The sequence below is a fragment of the Rana temporaria genome, chromosome 9, assembly GCF_905171775.1.
Source record: "Rana temporaria chromosome 9, aRanTem1.1, whole genome shotgun sequence".
NCBI lineage: Eukaryota > Metazoa > Chordata > Amphibia > Anura > Ranidae > Rana > Rana temporaria.
The window spans coordinates 36,100,570-36,125,422 of record NC_053497.1 but is presented as its reverse complement, the minus strand read 5'-3'; the positions used below and the strand labels follow the sequence as shown (position 1 = coordinate 36,125,422).

Sequence of the window (24,853 nt, the reverse complement as noted above, 5' to 3'; positions counted from 1 at the left end):
TCATTTTTCCCAGAACTAGTAAATGTGGTGAAATTATGATCGTCTAATCATGTGCAAGCAAAAATGCTGTTTTTTTATTTACCTTGCACCTGATCAGGTATTTTTTACAAAGTGAAGCTTCACCACATTCACTAAGCTCTAGGGAAAATAAGTGCAACTGCATTTGCAAAGTGCACAGTCTATTTTCCTTTAAAAAATCAACCCCAATGACTCCCTCCTATGCTGGAGAAATGTGTAATGACAGTGGAACAGCTGAATAACAAACCTGGCAATATAGGTATATACACGAATACAAAATGCAAAAATACAAATGCATCAATCTGTTCTGGTAGGACAGTCTGACCCTGTATAATAAAGAAAGACACTTTAGTAAGGTGATGCTCTGGACAGGGGCCCAATATGTGCTGATGATTATCCAGTTTTCTGTACGTTATATGCTACTGTATAAATACACAAGAGATTTACATATAGGCCAAACCATTATACACACATGACCATCACACCTATATTAGTCTGTTGGACATCCATTGGCACCCCCATTGAAGCTGTAACGGGCTCCTCTCTTCTGAGAAGGCTTTCCTCAAGATCTTGGAGTGGGCATTTGTGCCCATTCAGTTGTAAAGAGCATTTGTGAGGTTGGGTTGGACTATTGGACAAAAAGGTGTTCAATAGGGTTGAAGTCAGGGCTCTGTACAGGCAACACAATTATCTCCACCCCAAACTCATCAAATCAGTCTTTATGTTGCTGGCTTGTTGCAAGGGCCAAAGTCAAGCTGGACCAGAGAAAGGCCTTACCTAATTTGATGCCATAACGTTGGAAGTACACAATTGTCCAAAATGTCTTTGTATGCTATAGTATTAACAGCTCCCTTTGTGGAATCACCCAAACGTAATTATTTGGAGGGGTGTTCACATACTTTTGTCCATGTGGTGTATGTTTGAAAAAAGTACAGCGTATAACACTTTTTACCCAGGGATAACAAAACGTCCATACTTGAAGCAAGTATTAAAGGAGTTGCTCCTCGCTCTAGATTATGTTGGACCTTTCTCCTTGCAGTTTTTTTATTGGCCATCTCTGTTGACCTACAACTATAACAGGTAAATTAAGAGCTAAGACAGTCAAACAGCAAGAAGAAGTATGTAATCTGCCCCATATAAGTGGATAATGAAAACTGGCTTTAGGAAATGTCATGGAACAATTTTGGCATTTGAACCAGTGACCCCAAGAAAAATAACTCTAGAGTATTAATTCCAGTTCTGGCATCAATATCCCAATAGTGCTCTATCCAACTCAGTGGTAATTGCCCCAATGACAATTATAAATGTTTTCCACAATACTACTCGCCACAGCATTTACTAAAGAGAGAGAACTCTATATTCATTATGTAGGACACTAACACCTTGTTTTTTAGTGTTTTTCTTAAGCAATGTGTTATTATAGTTTGATTTAAACTGATCAATTTCAGAAACAAGCCAAAAAGGTCACTATTACAATGATGTCTTTAGCACTCTTTGATCGAAGCTGCATTAGGGGTTAGAGTGGAGAGATTATCTTGGAAATGTGAGGCCTGCAACTATTAAATACTGTTGTTATATCAAGTGTTTGGCAAAAAAAAAAAAAAAAACAGTTCTGATTGTCTTATATGGCCAGTGTCTTCTCTGTTACAGTCTCTGTCTTGATTTGTTTTGTCGTTGTAACTTTCAGGAAGCCCATAGTAGTCTCTTCCTCCTTGGTTATCTGGTCTTCCTGATGGGTGGTGAAACTCACTTGTGGCAGGCTGATCTTGAAACCTTCTTGAGAACCTTCTTCAGTGTGTTTTTCTATCTCTTTAGAACTGTCCACTTCTGTCCCTGTCTTAGTCCCCAGGGATAATTTAGGTATCTTATATTTATTTGATTTGTCTTTGCTGGTGCTCCCCTCTGTGTCATCCTCTATGCCAGTATTGTCCACTGTGTACTCCCCTTTGGATTTACTTGACAAGAATCCAAGTGAAATGCGACCTCTTCCTGATTTTGAGTCTCCCTCCCCAACGTTTTCCACTGCTGCTGTATACTCACCTTTATCTTTTTTCTTGAAACCAGAGAAGGCTATTTTAGGAGATTTAAATTTGCTCGAGAAGGAGCTCTCATTTGTTTCCTCTTTAGAATCTAGCTCTTCCTTCTTCACCAAATTTAGATTCATTTCAGAGTCTATTTCTTTGCCTTTGTATGGTGACGAAAATTCAAGTTTAGGAAACCTGAGTTTCCCAACCTTCAAGACCCCATCCTGAGATCCATTTTGGACAGACATCTCATTCTCCCCATTCAGGTGGCCAGAGGAACCAGTTCCATTTACATTGATCTCTCCAGAATGTGCCTTTGAGGAGGAAAACCCTAACTTGGGAAATTTAATCTTCGAAGACTTCCCTGAGCCATCAGCACCAATATCAGCATCTGCAGCATCAGATTCTCCATTTACTTCTGCCCCCTTTGCCTTTCCTCGTGAACGACTGAAAGAAGGTTTCATTTTTATTTTTGGTAACTTTATCTTCAGGTCTAGTCCTTCAATTTCTAAACTTCTATCTAGATCAGATGTAGTTTTATCCTTTCTTCCAAGAGAGAAAGTCTTTTTGGCTTTTTTTCCCTCGTGATCTTCCCTGTGGCTTGAACTTTTCAAAGTTATGTCATTGTCATTCGTATCTGACTTTAGTTTGGGAGCAGAAAGCTCAATATTAGCAGACACATCTTTCGGTAAACTGACTGCAACCTTGGGGAGTTTCATGTTGAGTTTCTTTTCAGAATCATTTTCCGTAGTGCCATGATGTTTGTGTTCCCCCTTGGTTTTACCACTCTTCTTTAAAGAATCACTTCCTTCTGTGTCCAGTTTTGCACTATCCACTTCATATTCACCATGTGCTTTGATCTTTGGAGCTGAAAATTCCACATCTGGCATCTTAAGGAAAGACTTCTTCGTCTCTGACTCCTCATTAAGTGACATCTCCATTTCATCATCTCGCTTCCTTCCTGGTAATCCAATTGTTGGCATCTTGATTTTTGGCATTTTCATGCCCAAATCTATTTCTAAATTTTCAATGCTTGATGATGTGGTGCTTTTGATTCTGTCCATAGTACTGGCTTGACCACCTTCTGAAGACACCAATGCCCCACTATCACTTCCTGAAAATCCAACATCAGGCAAAGAGATTTTTGGCATTTTGAACATTGTACCTTCCTCAGATGGTTGCAGTGGCTCAGTAGCAGCATCTGCACTGTCCCTGGTAATTCCAAATGAAGGCATCCTGATATTGAACAGTCGCCCATTTTCAGAATCTTCATGATCTGAAGCTTTTGCATCACCTTTCACATACACTTTATGGTCACCTTCTTTCTCAACATCCCATTTTTCCTTAGGAGATCCTACTTGAAGCTTAGGCATTTTAATTTTAAAGCCCATAATCCCTGAATCTGAACCTTCCTCTTGTTTGGAAGCCTTAGCATCTATTTTGACCGTGTCTTCTTGCACACCAGCACTGTGACTTCCAAATTTAGGTAACTTTATTTTTGGCATCTTGAGTTTTAGCTCATGTTGTTCACCTTCAGAAATGTCTAAATCTGCTTTTAGTGTCTTTGACGTGTCTCCAAATTTTACATCATCTTTGCTTAGGCTGACACCTAGCTCAAGTTCTGGAGCCCTTATTTTGGGAGTAGACATTTTTGGTAACTCTACAGAAGGCAAAGTGAATGCGGCTTCAGTAGATCTTGTTTCAGCACTTGAACCATGCATTTTAAGTTCACTCTCAATAAATGGTATGTCTTCTTCATCTAATTTAACTTTGGGAAATGAAATGTCCACATGTGGCATTTTAATTTTTGACCCTTTCATGCTGCTGTCCTCTTTGGCTTCTGGCTCTCCAAACTTTGGCAGTTCAATCTTTGGCATTGACGATTTTGCAGCTGACTTTTCCAGGCTACGACTAGTTTTATGTGCTAAAGTAGTGTCCACAGTTGCTTTGGGTAATCCAATGTCCAGTTCTACATCTGGAAAAGAGACATCAATGGAATGTATTTTGGGTATTTTTAAATCACCTTCATATCTTTTAATATCTGCATCAGAAACATCAACTTCTGCTTTGGGCAAGGAGGCACAAATATCTGGTTTAACGCATGGTACTGAAATTTGCAAAGCGGGAACATTTGGTGGAGTAGAGATCTCCAGAGAGGGAATCTTCACCTTTTCACTAAGCTGAACCTCAAGGCTTTCCAGTCTCTCTGATATCGTTGTCTCTGTTTTTGAAAGAGTAGCTTCTGCTGCTTGATCACCCTTTATGCCAAAAGAAGGCAGTGTAACTTGGGGTACTTTCACATGAATGTCTGGCAGGTGAAGGTCTTCTTTTGAACCTTTTAGTGTAACATCAGCTTTGGATGTCTGCACTTTTGGAGAGGACATTTTAAACATAGGCATTTTAATAAAAGCCATTTTTCCATCATCGTGTTTTGTTTCTTTTGCTTTTCTAGTTTTATCATCAGGAGTTTTGATCTCCACTTTTGCTTCAGTGATATCAGCATCTTTCTTTGACATTCCAAATGAAGGCATCTTGATTGCTGGCATTTTCATTTTCACTTCTTTGCCTTTTCCTTTGGCCTCAATGCTACCGTCACCGAGTTCAGCAGAAACCTCAACAGTCTTTGTTTTTTTAGATGGAGAGACTGCACTTTTTACTTTTTCTGATTCTGTGTCTTCATCAGTTCCTTTGCCCTTTCCAAATTTTGGCAAAGAAAATTTGGGAAGGCTCAGCTTTGTATCTGGAATGTCAATATTTATTTCAGGTGGTTTGTCCAAGATTTGAGATTCTTCAAATTTTGGAACTGCAATGTCTACCTCCAACTTTGGAGCCTTGATGTCAATAGTAGGTAGTTCAATGGATGGGAGCTTTACTTTCCCATCAGTGGATAATTCAAAGGACTCCAACTTTCCTTTACTAGCTTTTTTGTCTCCTTCAGCCTCAACATCCTGTTTTGCTTTTGGGAACACCATTCCAAATTTAGGCATTTTCAACTTTGGTCCTTTGATTGCAATCTCTGTATCTTTCTCTGTGTGTGATGTTTTTATATCTACCTCGCCAACTTTTTTCACTTTATGGCCTGAAATGCCAAATTTGCGAAGAGAAAATTTTGGACCTTTCCATTTAGCTTCCGCTTCACTGGACACATCAACTTTTGGTACACTGGTATCAAAGTCTACATCAGGAATGCTGGGCGTAGTGATTTCAACAGAAGGAAGTTTGACTGATGGAAACTTCATTGTAGCTCCTACATCTTCCACATCAGGCTTTTCCAGTTTTACTTTAGGGAGCTTGACATCAACTTTTTGCTTGCGCTCACCAACTTCTAGTTCAGAGACTTTCCCTAATCCAATCTCAACTTTTGGTAAGCTCATTTTCACACCTTTATCTTCTACATCCAGTCCAGGTACCTTTGTGTCTGCAGTAACATGTCGTAAAGACAAATCACCTGTGATCTTTGGAACATCAAGTTCTACAGCCATATCTTTGGCTACATCACTCAGTTTAGGAAGGTTTAATTTGGGCATTTGGAATTTAGCCTCCGTTTCATCACTAAATTCAAATTCATCAGTTTTCATTTTTGGAAGGTTAAAGTCAACCTGAAGACTTGGGGTCTCTATCTCAAGAGCAGGCATTTGAAAAGAGGGAAGACCAATTTTTGAGTCTCCCATTTTCCCATCAAATGCTATTGCATCAGACTCCACTTTTGGAAGCTTCATTGCTAATTTTGGCTTCTCCAGCAAAATGCTGTCATCAGATTTAGGTAATGTTATGCCAAAGTCAACAGGTTTAATCTTGGGAATAGAAATATCCAATTCAGGGATGATTTGTTTTTCTTTTACAGTCACGTCACCTTTTATTTTTGAATCACTGCTTGGAATGTGGATTCCCACTTTCGGAGGAGATGCGTCAGGTTTACTAAGCTTTGTAGAAACATCTAACTTGGGTAGGGAGATTTTCGGCATTTTGAGCTTCAAGTCTGGGCTTTCCAGCTTAGAGGCTTTAATATCTACCTTAGCTGAGGGAGCTGTAACTTCCAGCTTACTTGGCTCAGTGACTTGGACTTGTGGTAATGAAATGTCAACAGATGGCAACTTAACAGAGGGAAATTTTAGTTTCCCTTCCAATTCTGTAGATGTTTTTTCTGGAGCATCATCTGATTTCTCCTTGGATGACAAAATTCCAAAGCTGGGCAACTTTATTTTAGGCCCTTTCAATTTAAACTCCTCATCTTCGCCTTTCTCAGCTACCTCCTCCTCCTGCTTATCACCTTTTAAGCCCACTTTAGGTAGGCTAAGTTTTGGCATTTGAATCATCACATCAGGTATTTCAACTGTGCCCCCTGCTTCAGACTTTTCTGTCTTTGCATCGCCCATATGGGCTCTTGCAGCATAAGCATCCTTAACTTTCATGCGTACTCCAGGGGGGCTTATTTTTGGCATTTTTAATGTTACATCTGGAAATTCAACTTGTTCAACAGCAATGTCACTTGTTTCCAGCCTGGGGACACTTACATCAAAATCCAGTATTGGAGCAGATATTTCAAGAGATGGCAATCTTATGGCACTTTTGCTTTGACCATCAGGACTTTCTCCTTCCACTTTACCTTTAGGTATAGAAATACCAATTTGTGGTGTTTTTATAGATGACATGTTTAGCTTATCATCAGAAACTTTCACCTCAATATTTTTTTTTATTTCTGGTGGTGTTGCTCTAAAACCAGTTTCTGGAGTTTTGCTAGACATGCTAAATTTTGGCAGTTTCATTTGAAAACCATGGCTAGTGCTTTCGGGAGGCTCAACCTCTACAGCTCCTTCAACTTTTGGCAGACTCAGATCTACATCCACTTTAGGTGCTGCTATTTCAATTGAGGGTAATGTGATTTCTGTTTTAGACCTTCTATCAACCCGAATAGCAATATCTTGCTCCTTTTCCATATGAGGTGTACAAATGCCAACTTTTGGCAGTTGGGGAATGCTGAACTTAGCTTCTGGAGCTTCCAATTCAACACTAGCTGTTGGCATCTTTATTTCAACATCTGGCATTTTAACAGCAGTGCTCAGCCCAGGTACTTTAAACCTTTCAGGAATATCTGGTGCTTCTGTTTTTATAGCACAAACAGGTATGTCAAGTTCTACTTGAGGTGCCTTAAAAATAGTTTCTTCTTTGGTTTCAATTGCAGCCTTTGTCATAGACACATCAACATCTGACTTTGATACGGTCACGTCCATTTTATTTTTTTTCATTTTCGGAACAGAAATACCAAATTTGGATGAAGATTTTTCTTTAACCTCGCCCTCTGCTCTGGCTTTTGCTTTGTGTTCATCTACAGAAACTTTTCCAGCAGTATCCTTGAGCCTAAATCGTGGGAATTTCATCCTTAGCCCTTTCTGTTCTTCAGTTGTGGAAACCTCTGTAGTCTTGGTGAAAGCTTCACCTTCTGCACCACCTTTTGTTTTTAGTAGCTTGGAGAATTTGGGGAAGGAGAACTCAACATCTACTGGTGGAATGTCCATATTGGCAACAGATAGTTCAGAGCCTTTCACAGCCTCCATTGAAACCTCGGAGTCCTTCACTTGACTTGGCACCTTCTTTTTTTTCTTCTTCACAGGTGTAAGGCTTTTGACAGACTGGGGGGAAAAAAACACATTGCTTAGCATACATTTGATTTTCGTTCCAACATTTTACAGCAGTTCTTATAATTCATATATCAAGGGGATAACTTTTTTGTTTTGCTTATTGATGTTGTATCACTTTTTCACAACTTTAACATATCTGGTGATCTAAATATAAAGGTAAGCAATAATTATATTGGGTCAATTTTAGTTGCTTCTTTTAAAGCAAACCTGTGTTTTTCCTATTCAGGTTCTTTAGTCCCCCTACCCCTTCCCAGTATATTCTTACCTTTCCTTAGCCTCTCCATTCAATGCTTAAAGATAAAGGAAATCACTGATTCCTGTGGCTATGGTGAAGCATGTGAATCACTATGTGACAGCACTTGACCAATCCTTGCTGAGACATGGTGAGCCCAGAGCCCTGTGTAAGCTACAACTCTGGAAACTGGTAGCTCCTGGTTGCTAAATTCAGCAGAGAGGGCATCGAGGGGGAGCAATGCATGCTGCTGATGAAGGATAAATTAAAGGGACCCTGTTGTTTTCCCACTCAGTTTTCTGTTATATTTACAATGTTTTACATAATTATATTAATTTTGTATTATACAATATTTATTGAAGTTTTATATATTGGATTATAATCAGAGCTTTTTTTTTAAGAAAATAGGTGCAGGAACTCAACCACAACCCCTTCAGATTTCACAAACAGTAGAAGGGTCTTAAAGGGGCATTAAATACGAGGATTGCATTACATACAGAGTGTAGAGTTCAGGTGTTACACACAGAGTTTAGAGCTGTAACTTGTAAACACAAAAAACAGACTTCTGTGTTTACAAGTGTTTGTGGCGAGCAGGCACCAAAGGGTCTGAGCCAGAGGTGGTGGAACTGAGTTCCCCCAAGTTCCCCCAGAAAAAAAGCCCTGATTATAATAGTTATATAACTTCTTTATTGTACAAATAAACATTTTACAAGATGCAACATGTGGTTATGTAGAACATTCAGGGTTTTTCTATAAAGAGATCTCAGCTCAGTAGTAGCTTTCCCTGTTGTAATTATCTTTTGAATATTAAAGGGGTTGTAAAGGTACAATTTTTTTTTCCCTAAATAGCGTCCTTTACCTTAGTGCAGTCCTCCTTCACTTACCTCATCATTCGATTATGCTTTTAAACAGAGCTTTTTTTCTCAAAAAATAAGTGCAGGAACTCAACCAAGACCCCATTCAAATTTCACAAACAGTAGAAGGGTCTTAAAGAGGCTTTAACCAGTTAGCAACCGCCCTATAGACGAAATACGTCTACAAGGTGGTTGCTTAACTCTGGGAGGGCGTCAATGTACGTCCTCCCAGAATCGCGCTCCCGCGCGCCCTGTGGGGCGCGCACACGGGAGTCTCCGTGACCGCCGGGTCCTCCGGACCCGGCTGATCACGGATCACGGTAAATCGCGCTGATAGCGGCGATTTACCACGTGATCGCTCCGTCCAATGACGAAGCGATCACTAGTAAACAAACCGGCGTCATGTGATGACGCCGGTTCCTCCGTCTCCTCTCTGTACCGAACGGTACAGTGTGAGAGAGGAGAGGGGAGAGCGGAAGCAGCAGCAGCTGCTGCGGGCTGGATCTGTGACACATGCAGTCACAGATCCAGCCATCCCTCCCTGTGCAATACTCTGCAATGCCCCCATACTCTGCAATTATGCCCCCATACTCTGCAATTATGCCCCCCATACTCTGCAATGCCCCAAAATACTCTGCAATGCCCCGCAATACTCCGCAATGCCCCGCAATACTCCGCAATGCCCCGCAATACTCCGCAATGCCCCACAATACCCCGCAATACCCCGCAATACTCCGCAATACCCCGAAATACCCTGCAATACCCCGCAATACTCCGCAATACCCTGCAATACCACACAATACTCTACAATACCCCACAATACTCTACAATACCCCACAATACTCTGCAATACCCCACAATACTCCACAATACCCTGCAACGTCGTCTATGGGGATTTTTAAGCAGCAACGTTTGGCACCATTCCACAAGCGTGTGCAATTTTGAAGGGTGACATGTTGGGTATCTATTTACTCGGCGTAACTTCATCTTTCACATTTAAGCAAAAGAATGAAGAAAAAATACTAAATTTGCCAAATTTTATAACAGAAACAAAGAAAAATTATTATTTTTTACAGAATTTTCAGTCTTTTTTCTCTTATAGCGCAAAAAATAAAAAACCCAACGGTGATTAAATACCACCAAAAGAAAGCTCTATTTGTGTGAAAAAAAGGACGAAAATTTCATTTGGGTACAGTGTTGTTTGACTGAGTAATTGTCATTCAAATTGTGAGAGCACCGAAAGCTGAAAATTGGTCTGGTTATTAAGGGGGTTTACGTGCCCAGTGGTCAAGTGGTTAAATACCAGGATTGCATTACATACAGAGTGTAGAATTCAGGGGGTTACAAACAGAGTGCAGAGCTGTCACTTGTAAACACAGAAAACAGACTTCTGTGTTTACAGGTGATTGTGGTGAGCAGGCACCAAAGGGTCTGAGCCAGAGGTGGTGGAACTGAGTTCCCCCAAGTTCCCCCTGAAAAAAAGCCCTGCTTTTAAATGTCCTTATTTCTTTTGAGAAAACCTCACTTCCTGTTCTTCTGTCTGTAACTCCACACAGTAATGCGAGGCTTTCTCCCTGGTGTGCAGTGTCATGCTCGCCCCCTCCCTTGTACAACAGGAGAGTCAGGACGCCCACTAACACACAGCTCCTTTCTCTATCTGTACTGTGTACTGACTCTCCTGTAGTCCAAGGGAGGGGGCGAGCATGAAACTCCACACCAGGGAGTAAGCCTCGCATTACTGTGTGGAGTTACAGACAGAAGAACAGGAAGTGTGCATTTCTCAGAAGAAATTAGGACATTTAAAAGCAAAATGGAAGGATGAGGTAAGTGAAGGAGGACTGAACTAAGGTAAAGGAAGCTATTTAGAAAAAAAAAATTGCACCTTTACAACCCCTTTAATACTCTGTATGGAGATGTACAGAAGCGAGATAGAGGGTAAGAGGGATTGCTCATCCGACTCATTCATTTGTGTGGCTAATTTGAGCTTCAGCTATCTAACTCTGTAAACAGTAATAATTTGTTCAGGACAGTAATTTAACATTTCCTGTTAGCTGGATAGTGGCATAACTATGGACATAGTCTGGGACCCATGGCCGGGAAGGAGGACTCTGATGTTTATATTCACTTCTGTCTTTGAGTACATTGTTTTGCCTTCAGAGCTTCTGCTCTTCCTGGCCAATGCTTCGGCCAACACTTTGATTTTAAAGTGAAAGTCCGGTCAAAAGCTAACTAAGCTTAAAGGGTCACTAAAGTAAAAAAATTGTTTAGCTGAAATGACAGTTTACAGGGTATAGAGACATAAAAGTTAACTGATTCCTTTTAAAAATGATTAAAAATAGATAAAAAACAATCATATAATGTGCCTGCAGTTTAGTTTTGTTTTTGCTGTTGTTTCCTGGTTCTCTGAGGTACAGAGAGCCAATAGAGGGCAGTTAGCCAATAGAGGGCAGTGATACGTTGTCTAAAACTCCTCAGCACCAATCCAGTTTAGTTTTACACACAGTAATCACACCTCCTTGATAAGTCACCACAGTGAGAAATCTCCCAGTACTGTGGTGATCAGAAAACAGACAACCAGGAAGTGTCCAGAACAGAGAGGATTTACAGCAACATCAAAGCAAAAACGGACAATTAAGGACATGAAACCAGGACTGCAGTAAGGTAAAGGAAGCTATTTCGCTAAAAAAAAAATATTCCTTTAGTGACCCTTTAAACCTACTTCCACCCCCATTCTAAGTACTAAACTAACTACCCTGTAATGGAAATATATGTATACTTACCTAATCCAATCCAGTGGTCCAGTCATGTGATCTCCCCAGCAGCAGGCTTAAGGAGAGAGGAGACAGCAGCAATAACGGGTGCAGAGCCTGGGCGGTGACGTCACCCATAGACTTACTATGTGACATCTATTGTCCGCTGTCCCTCCTCTTCCCTGAAGCCATCGATGGAACCTGACCATGTGAGGTTCCTTAGATTAGGTAAGCATACGTGTCTTTCTCTTGCACAGTAGTTAGTATAGGGCTTAGAATAGGGTTGGAAGTAGGTTTAAGTTTAGCTAGCTTTGACCATACTACTACTTTAACTCTGTATGTCAGTAGTTTGTCTAAAAAGTCTGAATCAACTTACAATTAAGTGAAGGTAGACAACTGATATCTCCACTAGGATGCTGAACAACTGTAAAGTTTAAGAAGTATACTAAACTAAACCACTCTATTCAAAACAGAAAAAAATGACTCTGAGTGGATTGGTCAGGTTCCAATACCTGTATAAGTCCTATTTTTTCCAACATACCATTTTTGGCATCTTGGCCTTTGGGCCTTTGACCTCTACAGTCCCAGATTCTGATGACACTGTGACATCACTAGACGGCACTGTTCTCTTGAGGCAATAGGAGACTTTGTAATGTTCTGCATACTGTAGGATTTTTAATGCATCTTCATACTTAATGTTCTCAAAGTATACTCGGGCACTGATGATCTGGTCCCCTGTGACATTGTTAAGGAGAGAGAAGGATGAATTAGCACACACTCAATAATTATTCTATAGCAAATAGAATGCTCTAGTTCCTTGTTAGACTTCTGAACAACAGGCCTGCTACAGCTGTTTGAATTAGGAAGAAAGAAATACAGTATCATAAGGTTATTGCCAATTCCATCCCAGATGAGACATGAACACCATCCCGCTAGATCATTTACCTTCTTGCAAAGGCAGATTTTTGGCAGCTGGGGAGTCTTTGAGGACATCTGATATGAACAGTCCATCCTTTCCTCCTCCAGAGATGCTGATGCCACTCATTCCAGACTGAGCCTCAGTTTCTACAATAACCTCCACCATCTCCGAGGCTCTCAACTTCTCCTGGTATCAAAAACATTAAATAGTTGTTAAGCAGATTAGTATGATCAAAGTACATACTTGCCCTTTCTAAGACTGGCCATAAACATCCTGATCATTACCAGGGCTTTTGTTTCAGCAGGAACGTGGGGGAACCCATTTCCAGCACCTCCAGCACTGAATGTATGCAGTAGCAAGGGCTAGTGGGGTGTGTGAAGGGTCCAAAGACGTCAGCTTCTGGGGGAGCTATTGTCGCTGGAGGGTTCTTGTGTGTGTAGCCCCCGTTGTTGTTGGGATCGGCATATTAAGTTACCTCAGTGTTGTCTAGGGGTGTATTTGATGAGCAGAGTAGTGAGCGAATTCCCATTTAATGAATAAAGGTTTTCAAATGCTTTATTTCCAGGAACTCCGTGTAAAATGCGACCCCGGCCTGGTAGGCCATCATCGGGGTTCGTTGGATGCTCACACCCTGAAGGTGGGTGCCGCACCTGGAATCCGGAACCCGTGAAGGACCTAGAAAAATGGCGTCTGCCACAGATATACTCTCCCCCAGCATGCTCCGTGAGTGAAAACTCCTCTAATTGGCTGCTGGGGAAAAGCATCTCTGCCAGAACCCCTCTAGTGCCACCTGTCGCCCAGGGGTGGTGACGACACCCCTGGAGCGCAGACTGATAGTTCAGGAATGACAGCAGCCCAAAATTTAGCAAATTGCGAATGGGAGCAAAATAACTCTCCCATTCCCCACTAGCTTTAACGTAGTGCCCATACTGAAAGTAAGGGGGCGCTACATGTTGCTAGTGGGTCAAGTGTTGCTGGGAGGGATCTACTGTTGAGGGAGGGGTCTGTTGTTGCTGGTGGGGTCTATTGTTCCTGGGGTAGATCTGATGTTGCCAGGCATTTATGTTGGGGGTGTGTATTATTGCAGGGGGTCTATTATTTTTGCTTTGTGGGCGGGGGGGGCTAACGTTGCTTGCTGCATGGGATCCATTTACTGCTTTTTTTATTATAATTAACAAATTTTATACAGATTACTTAGCACTACAAAATTATACTTGGTTCTGTTTTCTCTAAAATAGGGGGTACTGGGAGGTGGGTTATGGGTGGAAACATCTGACGGTGCTTGGAGGTGGGCAGGGGGCGGCGACATCTGATAGTGCTTGGAGGTGGGATGGGGCGGAGACAAGGGGTGGCTTGGGAGAGGGGAGTTCCTGCACCTATTCTGTGAGAAGAAAAAGCCCTGATCATTACTCAATTTATCTAATTTCAGTAAGATCAGGCAGGAATGATCTCCTGCCTATGGGTGCTTTGAGAGGTTTCCAATCGACAGTGTTCATTGGTTCAACACCTTTTGGAATAAAGATTGATGCGGAAGGGAAATGATTCTGTCAGATCATTAAAGTGATCATCAACTGCTTGAAAATAAGGTGTATTGTGAGATCTGAATTATAATTTCCAATAAAGGAAATTATAATGTGTTTTTCTGGTCAACAGCCTGCATGCAAATCAGTTTGCATCATGTCACAACGCTCAAATCATCTCACCACCAGTGTTGCCAACCTACCAGATTAAAATTTACTGGCACAAAACTCTAAATTTACTGGCGCAGCTACGTTTTTACTGGCATTTCACAAAAGTAACTAAATTACATTTTTAGGTGCAAATTTCAGTATTTAGGCTACAAACAAGTACGCTAGGCAAATAGCAATGTGATTTAAGGTAGATATTAAGGTAAACATTTTTTTTTTTTTTCGATATAATAAGGGCACATTATTTAGTCACATCACCCCCTGCCTCCATCCCCCTCTGCCACCAACACCCCCTGCCTTCACCCCCTTCTGCGGTGCCACAATCTCCCCCTGCCTCCAATCTCCCCCAGGCCCCCTGCCTCCAATCACCCCCTGCCTCCGTCGTCCCCTGCTTCCATCCCCCTCTGCGGTGCCACCAACACCCCCTGCCTCCAATAACCCCCTGCCTCTAATCTCCCCCTGCCTCCATTGCCCCCTGCCTCCACCCCCTCTGCATTGCCACTGCAGCCACCATCACCCCCTGCCTTCAATCACCCCCTGCCTCCATCGTCCCCTGCTTCCATCCCGCTCTGCGGTGCCACCAACACCCCCTGCCTCCAATAACCCCCTGCCACTAACACCCCCTGCCTCCAATCTCCCCCTGCCTCCATTGCCTCCTGCCTCCACCCCCCTCTGCATTGCCACTACAGCCACCATCACCCCCTGCCTCCAATCACCCCCTGCCACTAACACCCCCTGCCTCTAATCTCCCCCTGCCTCCATTGCCCCCTGCCTCCACCCCCCTCTGCGTTGCCACTACAGCCACCATCACCCCCTGCCTCCAATCACCCCCTGCCTCCATCGTCCCCTGCTTCCATCCCCCTCTGCGGTGCCACCAACACCCCCTGCCTCCAATAACCCCCTGCCACTAACACCCCCTGCCTCCAATCTCCCCCTGCCTCCATTGCCTCCTGCCTCCACCCCCCTCTGCATTGCCACTACAGCCACCATCACCCCCTGCCTCCAATCACCCCCTGCCTGCAATCACCCCCTGCCTCCTATCTCCATGCGCAGTTCCAAGCCGAACCGATCTCGGCTATTTTTACTGGTACATTCCCGCAACCACAGACATTTACGAACGGGGGAAAAAAGTGCTTGTTTTTACGAACTGTCCGTAAAAATACGAACGGTTGGCTGCTCACCACTGGTTTCTTGAACATGACAATGAGGCCACTGTACTCCAATGGCCTCCACAGTCACCAGATCTCATCCAATAGAGCACCTTTGGGATTTGGTGGAATAGGAGATTCACATCACGGATGTGCAGCCGACAATAAGTGATGCTATCGTGTCATTATGGACCAAAATCTCTGAGGAATGTTTCCAACACCTCGTTGAATCTATGCCACAAAGAATTAAGGCAGTTTAGAAGGCAAAAGGGGGTCCAACCCGTTACTAGCAAGGTGTACCTAATAAAGTGGCAGGCGAGTGTATATGTAAATGCTTTCCCTCTCACCTCAGTAATGTGGATTTTAGTCTCCATCTTTGGTTCTTCTGTCTCTGCCGAGTTTCTTTGTCCTTTCAGTAGTAAAACTTTCTTTAGCTCCTCATGCAGCTTCTCTTTCTGTGCCTAAAAACAAGATCAGAAACAACAGTTTAGGCTACTCCTGATTCCACCATATTACTGAAAGGAAGAGCATCCAGAAAAGAACGAACACAGTCCAAGCTATGCTGTCTCACTTGAGGTTGGTTGGTTTTTGTTTGTAGCACCAGTTCAACATAAAACCGGTAAACTAGTTCAAATACCGTATTTATCGGCATATAACACGCACAGGCGTATAACACGCACCTTCATTTTAAGACGGAAGTTTCAGGAAATGTTTTTTTTTTTAAATAAAGAACTTTGAAGCAAAATAAAGGTCAGTGCCCATCAATGCAGCCTGATTAATGCCCATCTGCAGCCTCACAATTGCCCATCAATGCAGCCTGATCAATGCCAAAGTGCAGCTTCACAATTGCCCATCAATTCAGTTTGATTAATGCCCATCTGCAGCCTCCCGATTGCCATGAATTCAGCCTGATCAATGCCCATCTCAGGGAGGGGGGCGGGATGAGCGCCGCCAGATTACATACAGCGAGAATCTCCTGTTTACTCAGCGGCCTCTGTAATACAAAGTCCCGCCTCCTGGACCGGGTTCTATGATAGACCGTAAACTGGTCCAATTCCAGCCCAGGAAACGGGATTATTTTTAATTTTATTTTTATTTTACTTAATTTTTTTTATTTTTTACACTTTCTTTTTTTGATCACTTTTATTCCTATTACAAGGAATGTAAACATCCCTTGTAATAGGAATCAGTGTGACAGGTCCTCTTTATGGAGAGATGTGGGGTCAATAAGGCTTACAAGCATGAAATCTGTGAAAAAAAAATCACAGATCACATGCCGACAGCCGCGATTGCGGCTTTGTTTACTTCCGGGTACCGGGCGTGACGTCATAACGTCGCGCCCGGGCCTTCCGGCGGTCATAGAGATGACTGGTGACCATCTGGTCCCCAGTCATCTCTATGCTTTCCAGGCACCGCCGACCGATTCGCTCTCCGGGCCCCCGATGGCACGGGAGAGCCCAGAGAAGCACCGGATGGCGGTGGAAGGGGGGGATGTCCCGCCCCGCTGCCTATAAGAACGATCAAGCGGCGGAACCGCCGCTTTAATCGTTCTTATCGTGCACAGAATCGGCGGCTGAAGTTTGCGATATCTGAATGATGCCTGTAGCTGCAGGCATTATTCAGATATCACCGCACAAAGTCGAGGACGTCATATGACGTCCTCCGGTGGACAAGTGGTTAAAGGAAGTAAAGACTGGTGGCACGGTTGACAGGACAGGTGTATGTAGTATTCATTATTTTCTTTGCAGAAAGCACTTTTTAAAGTTTTTAACTCTAGTAATAGAGATGCTTTAAAGTTCTGCCTATAAGCGATCACCCCGAGATGACTGTTATTACATTTATTAGCCAGAGAAGCCTATTTGAACTTTGTTATTGATACCTGACATTCCATAACTGCATAGCGAAGCCTAACCATTACCCTCTGGCCAATGAGGTTGTCTTGGTGTCCAATGAAGGCGCTCTCAATAGACAAGTTTGTAGCAATTGGGCACAAATACAATAATTTTCCCAGTAACAAAGCATAAAAAGGCATCTTGTGATTTCTGCTTCTTATACTTTCATCCACTTAAAATGACCACCTACTTTCCTAAATAGGGCAGATTAGGACCCTTTCAAAGCCAGTAAGAGAAATGAGCAATGGAACTTTACTGATCCTCACAAATGGTTTTGACAGGAAACATTAGGAATTTGACTTACAGGAAAAACGTCTTCTGTTGATGTTACTCATAAGATAACTGGGCACAGGCTAGATCAGGAAACACAAGCAACTAGGGACTGGAAAATTGGGTCAGGGGGGCTGAAGGTTTCTCAGAAAAATATTACCCATTCACTTTTCACCCTGTCCCATTTCCTCGCTGCATTTTCTAACTATTACAGAATATCATTTAGAAGTGAAGTTCTACTTTGGGCTAGGTAGCTTATAAGGAACAGTCATAACAATGTCTTCTTGTGATTTTCTTATTTATGTACGGAACAGTCAGTATTACAATAATGAGTTCAACTATGGACAGTAAAGCACTTCTGCCACATCTACTGCCACAACACCATCAATTTTGCAAGACTTGCATACAGCAGAGTGATCGAGGGTAATCAGGGCTCAAGTCCTGCGGGAACGCGTGGGAACGGAGTTCCTGCACTTTTTTCACAGCAGGAACTCCGTTCCCTTTGCAGGACTAGAGCAGCCGAGCCGCCCGAGCCAATCCTTCACTAAGCGGCGATGCCCAGCTTGAGTCCTTTATGTTACTGGCCGCTTCCTGTATATGGATTCATCGGGTAGTGTGCGGGTATTCCGTCATTTCCTCGATGCCGCAATGTCTCCTGGGAGCTTTTGTCATTGTTCCCAGGGGACACTGCGGAGGTCTGCCGCAAGTTGTCGCGGGATTTAGAAAGAACTTGAATCCCGCGATAACTCGCAGAAGACCTCCGCAATGTCTCCTGGGAACAATGACAAAAGCTCCCAGGAGACATTGCGGCATCGAGGAAGTGACGGAATACCCGCACACTACCCGATGAATCCATATACAGGAAGTGGCCAGTAACAAAGAAATACTGAGGTACAGTGGATCGGAAAAAAAAACATGCGGTTTAGTAATTATGCATATGAGCGTATCATTTTTTTTTTGGTGGGGGAGTGGATCTTGGGTGGGAGTTCCCACACTTTTTTCCCCAGGACTTGACCTCTGAGGGTAATCAAGGATTACTTCTTTAAACAGGTGCCCCTTGTGGCTGTCACATGTGGCCTTCCAGAAGGGGTGCTGTGCTGCAAGGATGTACCAATCCGGATAGCAGGCTGGGCACAAAGGTCCTTCTCCAAATGGCAGGGTGTCTCAAGAGTATGCAGGACTTCTCTGAAACCTTTCCCTAGGATTAGCCTGCCCTTTCATAACCAGTGGGTGTCTGTCTCTGTTTCTGCAGATATAATCAAAGTCCAAGTCTGAGTCCAAGGTGGCTTCTCAAATCTCAGAAAAGATCTGCCCCCAATCAGACACATCTCCCCCTTGGGAAAATGAACTCACTGGGAGCCTAGTGCAGAGGACAAGTCAGTCCTTTGCAAGGTTCCTCTAGTTCTCAACCTTTCTAGTGCTCTGACCCCTTGATAAAATTTCCCAAGTTGTGGGGACCCCCAACAGTATAATTTTCATAGCGTGGGTTGTCAGCACCCAAGGCAAGACAGGTCATTTGCGAGCCTAACCCACATATTTTTAACGCTCACTGAGTCCCTTCCAGAGGTACAGTATTAAACCCCCTTACGGTACATTTTAGGAAGTACCACTCTTACTCTTTGTTCTCTTTTCTTTCCCTTTTATCTCTCTCTATCCTAATTTCTTGTCCCCCATCCCTCTTTTTAGCCGTCTTTCTTGTTCTTTCTCTTATTCTTTCTCTTCCTTTTTCTTTGTTCCTCCACCTCTTTTCCTCTCCCTTTCATGTATTCTTAATTTTTTTCCCCTTCTCTTACTCCTTTCTGGGGGGGGGGGGGGGGATGGGATCAGTGGCAGTGCTGAGGGGAGATCTGATCGGCCAAGTTAGGTGCTCGTGATCAAGGTCATCTGCTGACCTGAGAACTGTAGTGAGGACTTAATGGCAACTACAGTGATACCTCGGTTCACGAACTTAATTCGTGAACTGACTCTGGTCGCGAACCGAATTGGTCGCGAACCGAGGCACATTTTCCCATAGGGTTCAATGTAAATCCGATTAATCCGTGCTGGGGGTTTTTGAAGCACAAAAATATGAAACAAATTACAATACACATTAGTACAGTATGGTAATGTATATTTTCTTCACAACCTTGCTGTCACCTTTACTACTGCTCTGCACTTTCTTTTTGCCACCATGCTTGCGCTGCACATTCTTGTCACCTGCATTTCCACTTTGCACATTGTCACCTGCATTGCTATTCCTGTCACCTTCATTGCTGCTCCGCACTTACAGTACTGTAGTACAGTACAGTACTGTATGTGCTAAAAAGCACACCAAAAATCCAAACATCACTTAAAATGTTTGCAGAGTACTCACAGTACTTCTTTCTGTGTGTCTTCTTCTCTCCACGGTCTTCCTACAGGAAGTCACAACCATGTGAGAGCCTGGAAATAGCATTAAAATGGCCGCGGCTCCTGTTCGTGAACCGAGGCGGAGTTCGTGAACCGGAGCATATTTTTATGAACTTTTCTGTTCGTGAACCGAGTTGTTCGTGAACAGAAGCGTTCGTGAACCGAGGTATCACTGTATAATCACAGGGAGTGTTACTCACTGTGTCTCCGGCTTTATGGTGTCTCATAGCAGTGACACCTAAAGCGAAATCAGGAGATAGGGTCTCCTCCAGCCCCTCCCACTTCACATTCCTCACCAGTCAGCTGACCTCTAGTATCTGCCCCCCAGTCATGCTGTGACCTGAATGGGCAGCTGCGAAGAAGCTAAGTGGGCGGCTGCGGGCTCCAGGAACAGCCCAGCTGGGCGGCTGCAAAAAGGCTGGGAGAGCGTTGCGAGCTTCAGGAACAGCCCAGGATTTGGTGGCCCCTGGCAAATCGTCATTCGACCCCCAAGGGGGTCCCGACCCCCAGGTTGAGAACCACTGCTCTAGTGCCAGAGGTAAGCAGTGATCATGTGATAGCTGTGTTTACTTCTGGCAGCAAACCTGTGAATCACAACCTCACTACCTGTACTGTTATCTGCTAGACAATTGTACCAATTTTCGGGTACAGCCGTACTTGCACAACACCCTCCTTCATACACGCTGAGGTCAGAGGTTGTCATGTGCACAAATATATTCACATAAAACACAATTAAAGAAAAACGATTCTAAAAGAAAATAAAGGCTGCCAGTGCTGACATCTCTGCTAGGCTGTCATGCTGTTTTTTCATGACTTCAAACCCCCCCACACATACACACATGTATTATACCTTATTTCTAGCCGTCGTTTGATTGACAGTGCCACCTTACATTACCCTTCCTCTGCTATTTTGGTGTCAGTGGTGGGAGATCTTTAACGTTGTACTTATTAAATGCGCTCAGGCCAGGGCTCAAGTCCTGCGGGAACGCGTGGGAACGGAGTCCCTGCACTTTTTTCACAGCAGGAACGCAGTTCCCTTTGCAGGAATAGATCAGCCGAGCCGCCCGAGCCAATCCTTCACTAAGCGGCGATGCCCAGCTCGAGTCACTGTCAGGGGCAGGCGAACCTTAGTAATCCTTTATGTTACTGGCCGCTTCCGCTTAAAGTTCTTCCTAAATCCCGCGATAACTCGCGGCAGACCTCTGCAATGTCTCCTGGGAACAATGACAAAAGCTCCCAGGAGACATTGCGGCATCGAGGAAGTGACGAAATATCCGCACACTACCCGATGAATCCATATACAGGAAGCGGCCAGTAACATAAAGAATAACTAAGGTACAGTGGATCGAAAAAAAACATGCGGTTTAGTAATTATGCATATGAGCGTATCATTTTTTATTTTTTTTGGTGGGGGAGTGGATCTTGGGTGGGAGTTCCCACACTTTTTCCCCCAGGACTTGACCCCTGGCTCAGGCTGACCCAGGGGTGTGTCCATGACTGCCTGTGCTCACAGGAAGTGGACAACAATTAACCTAGAAAAGGACCAGTGCCCCTTGTTAACTGTCGGGGGGGGGGGGGGATTTAGGGGCAGTTCTGGAGACAAGTAGCTAGATTCAGGTAGACTTAGGTCTGCGTATCAGTATATACGCCGACCTAACTCGGAATCTGTGCCGACCTAAGTTTAAGTGTATTCTCAAACTGAGATACACTTAAACCTATCTAAGATACGACGGCTTGCGCCGTCCTATCTTAGGGTGCAATATTTAAGCTGGCCGCTAGGTGGCACTTCCATTGCGGTCGGCGTAGAATATGTAAATCACTAGATACGCCTATTCACGAACGTACGCCCGGTGAAGTGTCTGGCCTCAGATGATACACAGAGATGGGTCAAATCCCCCTGTCTATATGCAGTGTTCTCTTCTCTACAGTTGTTCAAAGATCAGAATTATTAAAGCTTGTCTAAGCTGCCAGAAAAAGTGGACGGGGAGCCGAAATTTCACACTGCAGAGCTTAGTGAGGAGAGCTCACACCCAGTTCACACTTCATGCTGGAACACAGCTAAGGCTGTAAATCACAGGCTGTGTGCTGGAGATCCTTCCTCCCAGATGAACAAATCAGCAGAAACTAGAAACGAGTGCTCTTAATTGAGACAAGTACACACTAGGGTTGTCCCGATACGATACTAGTATCGGTATCGGGACCGATACCAAGCATTTGCCCGAGTACTTTTACTTGGGCAAATGCTCCCGATACTTGTACTGTTGGCGGTGATCAGTGCATGGGGAACTTACAAGCACCGATCACCGCTGATTTTAAAGCAGCTGAAAGCCGCCGTGTATCCTGTGTATGCCGCTGTGTGTATCCCGCCGTGTGTATCCCGTGTATGCCGCTGTGTGTATCCCGCCGTGTGTATCCCGTGTATGCCGCCGTGTGTATCCCGTGTATGCCGCCGTGTTTCTCTCCCCTTCGGTGCTCCTCCACCACCCCCTGGAAATGTCAGGATGGAGAGCGGGGTAGGAGCCGGCTCCTTACTGCGCCGAATGGACAGAGTCAGTGATCACTGACTCTGTCCATTCACATAACTGAAACATTGTAACCTGTGTTTACAAATGTTTCAGTTTATGAATGAAGAGAAGACACTGTCTTCACTCCATTCATTTTCAGCGCAGCTGATGCTGCTGAGAAAGGGACAGGGGAACATGTGTCCCTAGTCCCTTTCCCTGTCTCAAAGGGGAGATGTCAGAGGTCTGTTAATACCCCTGATATCTCACCAAAGCCCCCCCAACAGGGCTGAAAAAAGCCCCCCCAACAGGGCTGAAGAAAGCATTATAAATAAAAAAAAATTAAAAAATTAAAAACAAATTGTTAAAGATAAAAAAAAAAAAACATACTGACACATGTGCCGCTGTCACATGAGATTAAAAAAAGTATCGGTATTCGGTCTCGGTGAGTACTTGAAAAAAAGTATCGGTACTTGTACTCGGTCTTAAAAAAGTGGTATCGGGACAACCCTATAGTACACACTATAAAGGGCTATGTTCATATCTCATGTCTGAGGCCTCATACACACGACCGAACATGTCCGCTGAAACTGGTCCGCGGACCAGTTTCCGTGGACATGTCCGACCGTGTGTAGGGCCTAGCGGACAGTTTTCCGGCCGAGCGGACAGGTTTCCAGCGGACAAAAGTTTCTTAGCATGCTAAGAAACTTGTCCGCTGGAAAGCTGTCCGTCGGACATGTCCGATAGTTAGTATGACGCATCGGACATGTCCGCTGGTTATGACGTATAACCAGGGACCGGAAATCCCGCGCATGCGTCGAATTGATTCGACGCATGCGTGGAAGCATTGTACTTCCGTGTCAGAGAACGTCGGTGTCGTATACGTCACTGCGTTCTCTGTCCATAGGGATTTTGGTCTGATGGTGTGTACACACATCAGACCAAAACCTCCCAGCAGACATGTCCGATGAAAACGGTCCGCGGACCGTTTTCATCGGACATGTCTGGTCGTGTGTACAAGGCCTGAGGTTTACAACCACTTTTAGTACTTTTCGAGGCTCTGATTTGGAACAAGTATGCAGATCATCAGACCAACTATTTAGTTGATATTAGCGACACTTCACTTTTCCATTTCCCCCGCCATGTAACGTGCCTAGAATTCACTTGTGCGAGAAGCGCATTTCACCTTCTAACATAACACAGGATGTGAGCTGGAGTGATGACCCCAATCTCTGCTACTTCAGCCTAACATCCCTTTCCCCTCCTTGCAATGAATGAGAGGAAATTCTCACCGCTCGATCTGCGTCTTTGATTTCCTCTAGGGACAGGTGGGGGCGGCCGGCGGGGGGAGACCTCTGCTTTAGGGGGCTGAACTTCTCTTTTACAGTTGCTTGCTGTAGAAACAAAAATGATATACCATTAACAAGGCAGGTGAAGGGAAATCCGTTAAAAGAGAGAGAAAAACATTATTTAATGGCACACAACATACTCTAGGTCTGCGTTTTGGAGGGCTCCAAGTGTTGCCCTTTTCTGCAAATCCCAAGGGTCACTTCACATTTTTAGGGGGCAATAAATGTTTTTTTCTTTGTGTTTGAACATGGCATGCTGGTTTTTTCCTTGGGATTATAATTTATGTTTTGATAGCACCACCTTCACCCTTTTACATTTGGTTCTGATCACTGTATGGTGTGCCATTTTTTTGGTGGAACATGGTATGCTGGTGATCAGAGGCGGCTCTTTAATTAGGCAAATTAGGCGGTCGCCTAAGGCCTCGCACTCACAGGGGCCTCGCGGCTGCCTAACTTAACCAATGCATTACCCCAGTTTTGAGGGACAGGGGACCTTAACGCTGCTGTGCTCAGGCAGCGTTAAGAGCCCTGACTCAGGAACGGGGCCGTCAGCGTCCCTAACAACAAGTGAATATCAGTGACACCACCCCTTGTGAGGTCAATGACCCAGCATGCCCTCAGTCAATGACGTCACAAAGGGGCAGGTTCACCAGGTGACAACACCAGGTGGCCCCCACCCCTTAGTTATTAAAGAGCAGGATCTGGGGGCCACCTTGTTAAAGGGGACTTCCAGATTCCAATAAGCCCCCTGCCCACAGACCCCCACAACCACCGGCCAGGGTTGTGGGGAAGAGGCTCTTGTCCTTGAATTATTTTTCCCATCATGGGGGTGTGAGTGGGGGAACCATGTCAAGTTTTGCCTAGGGCCTCACAAAGCCTAGAGCTGCCTGTGCTGGTGATACCTTGGATTGGAACTTATGTTTTTATGGCACCATCTGCATCCTTTTATAATTGGGTCTGATCACAGTATAGCAGGGGTAGGCAACCTGGGGCCCTCCAGCTGTTGCAGAACTACAAGTCCCATCATGCCTATGGGAGTAATTGTAACTGCCAGCCTTGCAATGCCTCATGGGAAATGTAGTTCCACAAGTATAGAGTGCCCTGGATTTGTTTTAACACCCTAATGCCACGTACACACGTTCAGAATTTCTGACAACAAATGTTCGATGGGAGTTTTTGGT

General features: G+C 44.1%; 1 protein-coding gene across 1 annotated transcript in view; it reads right to left on the bottom strand.

The window, feature by feature from the left end:
* Window positions 1–748: 748 nt before the first annotated feature.
* The window catches only part of PRX (periaxin), a 67,469-nt gene continuing 43,364 nt past the window's right edge, over window positions 749–24,853 (bottom strand). Inside the window, exons 3-7 of the mRNA XM_040323165.1 lie at window positions 23,616–23,717; window positions 15,620–15,733; window positions 12,463–12,622; window positions 12,059–12,252; window positions 749–7,672 (exon numbers count right to left, since the gene is read on the bottom strand). Coding sequence (XP_040179099.1) covers window positions 1,640–7,672; window positions 12,059–12,252; window positions 12,463–12,622; window positions 15,620–15,646 — 6,414 coding nt within the window. The 5' untranslated portion in view covers window positions 15,647–15,733; window positions 23,616–23,717 and the 3' untranslated portion in view covers window positions 749–1,639. The remainder of the gene's footprint in view (window positions 7,673–12,058; window positions 12,253–12,462; window positions 12,623–15,619; window positions 15,734–23,615; window positions 23,718–24,853) is intronic.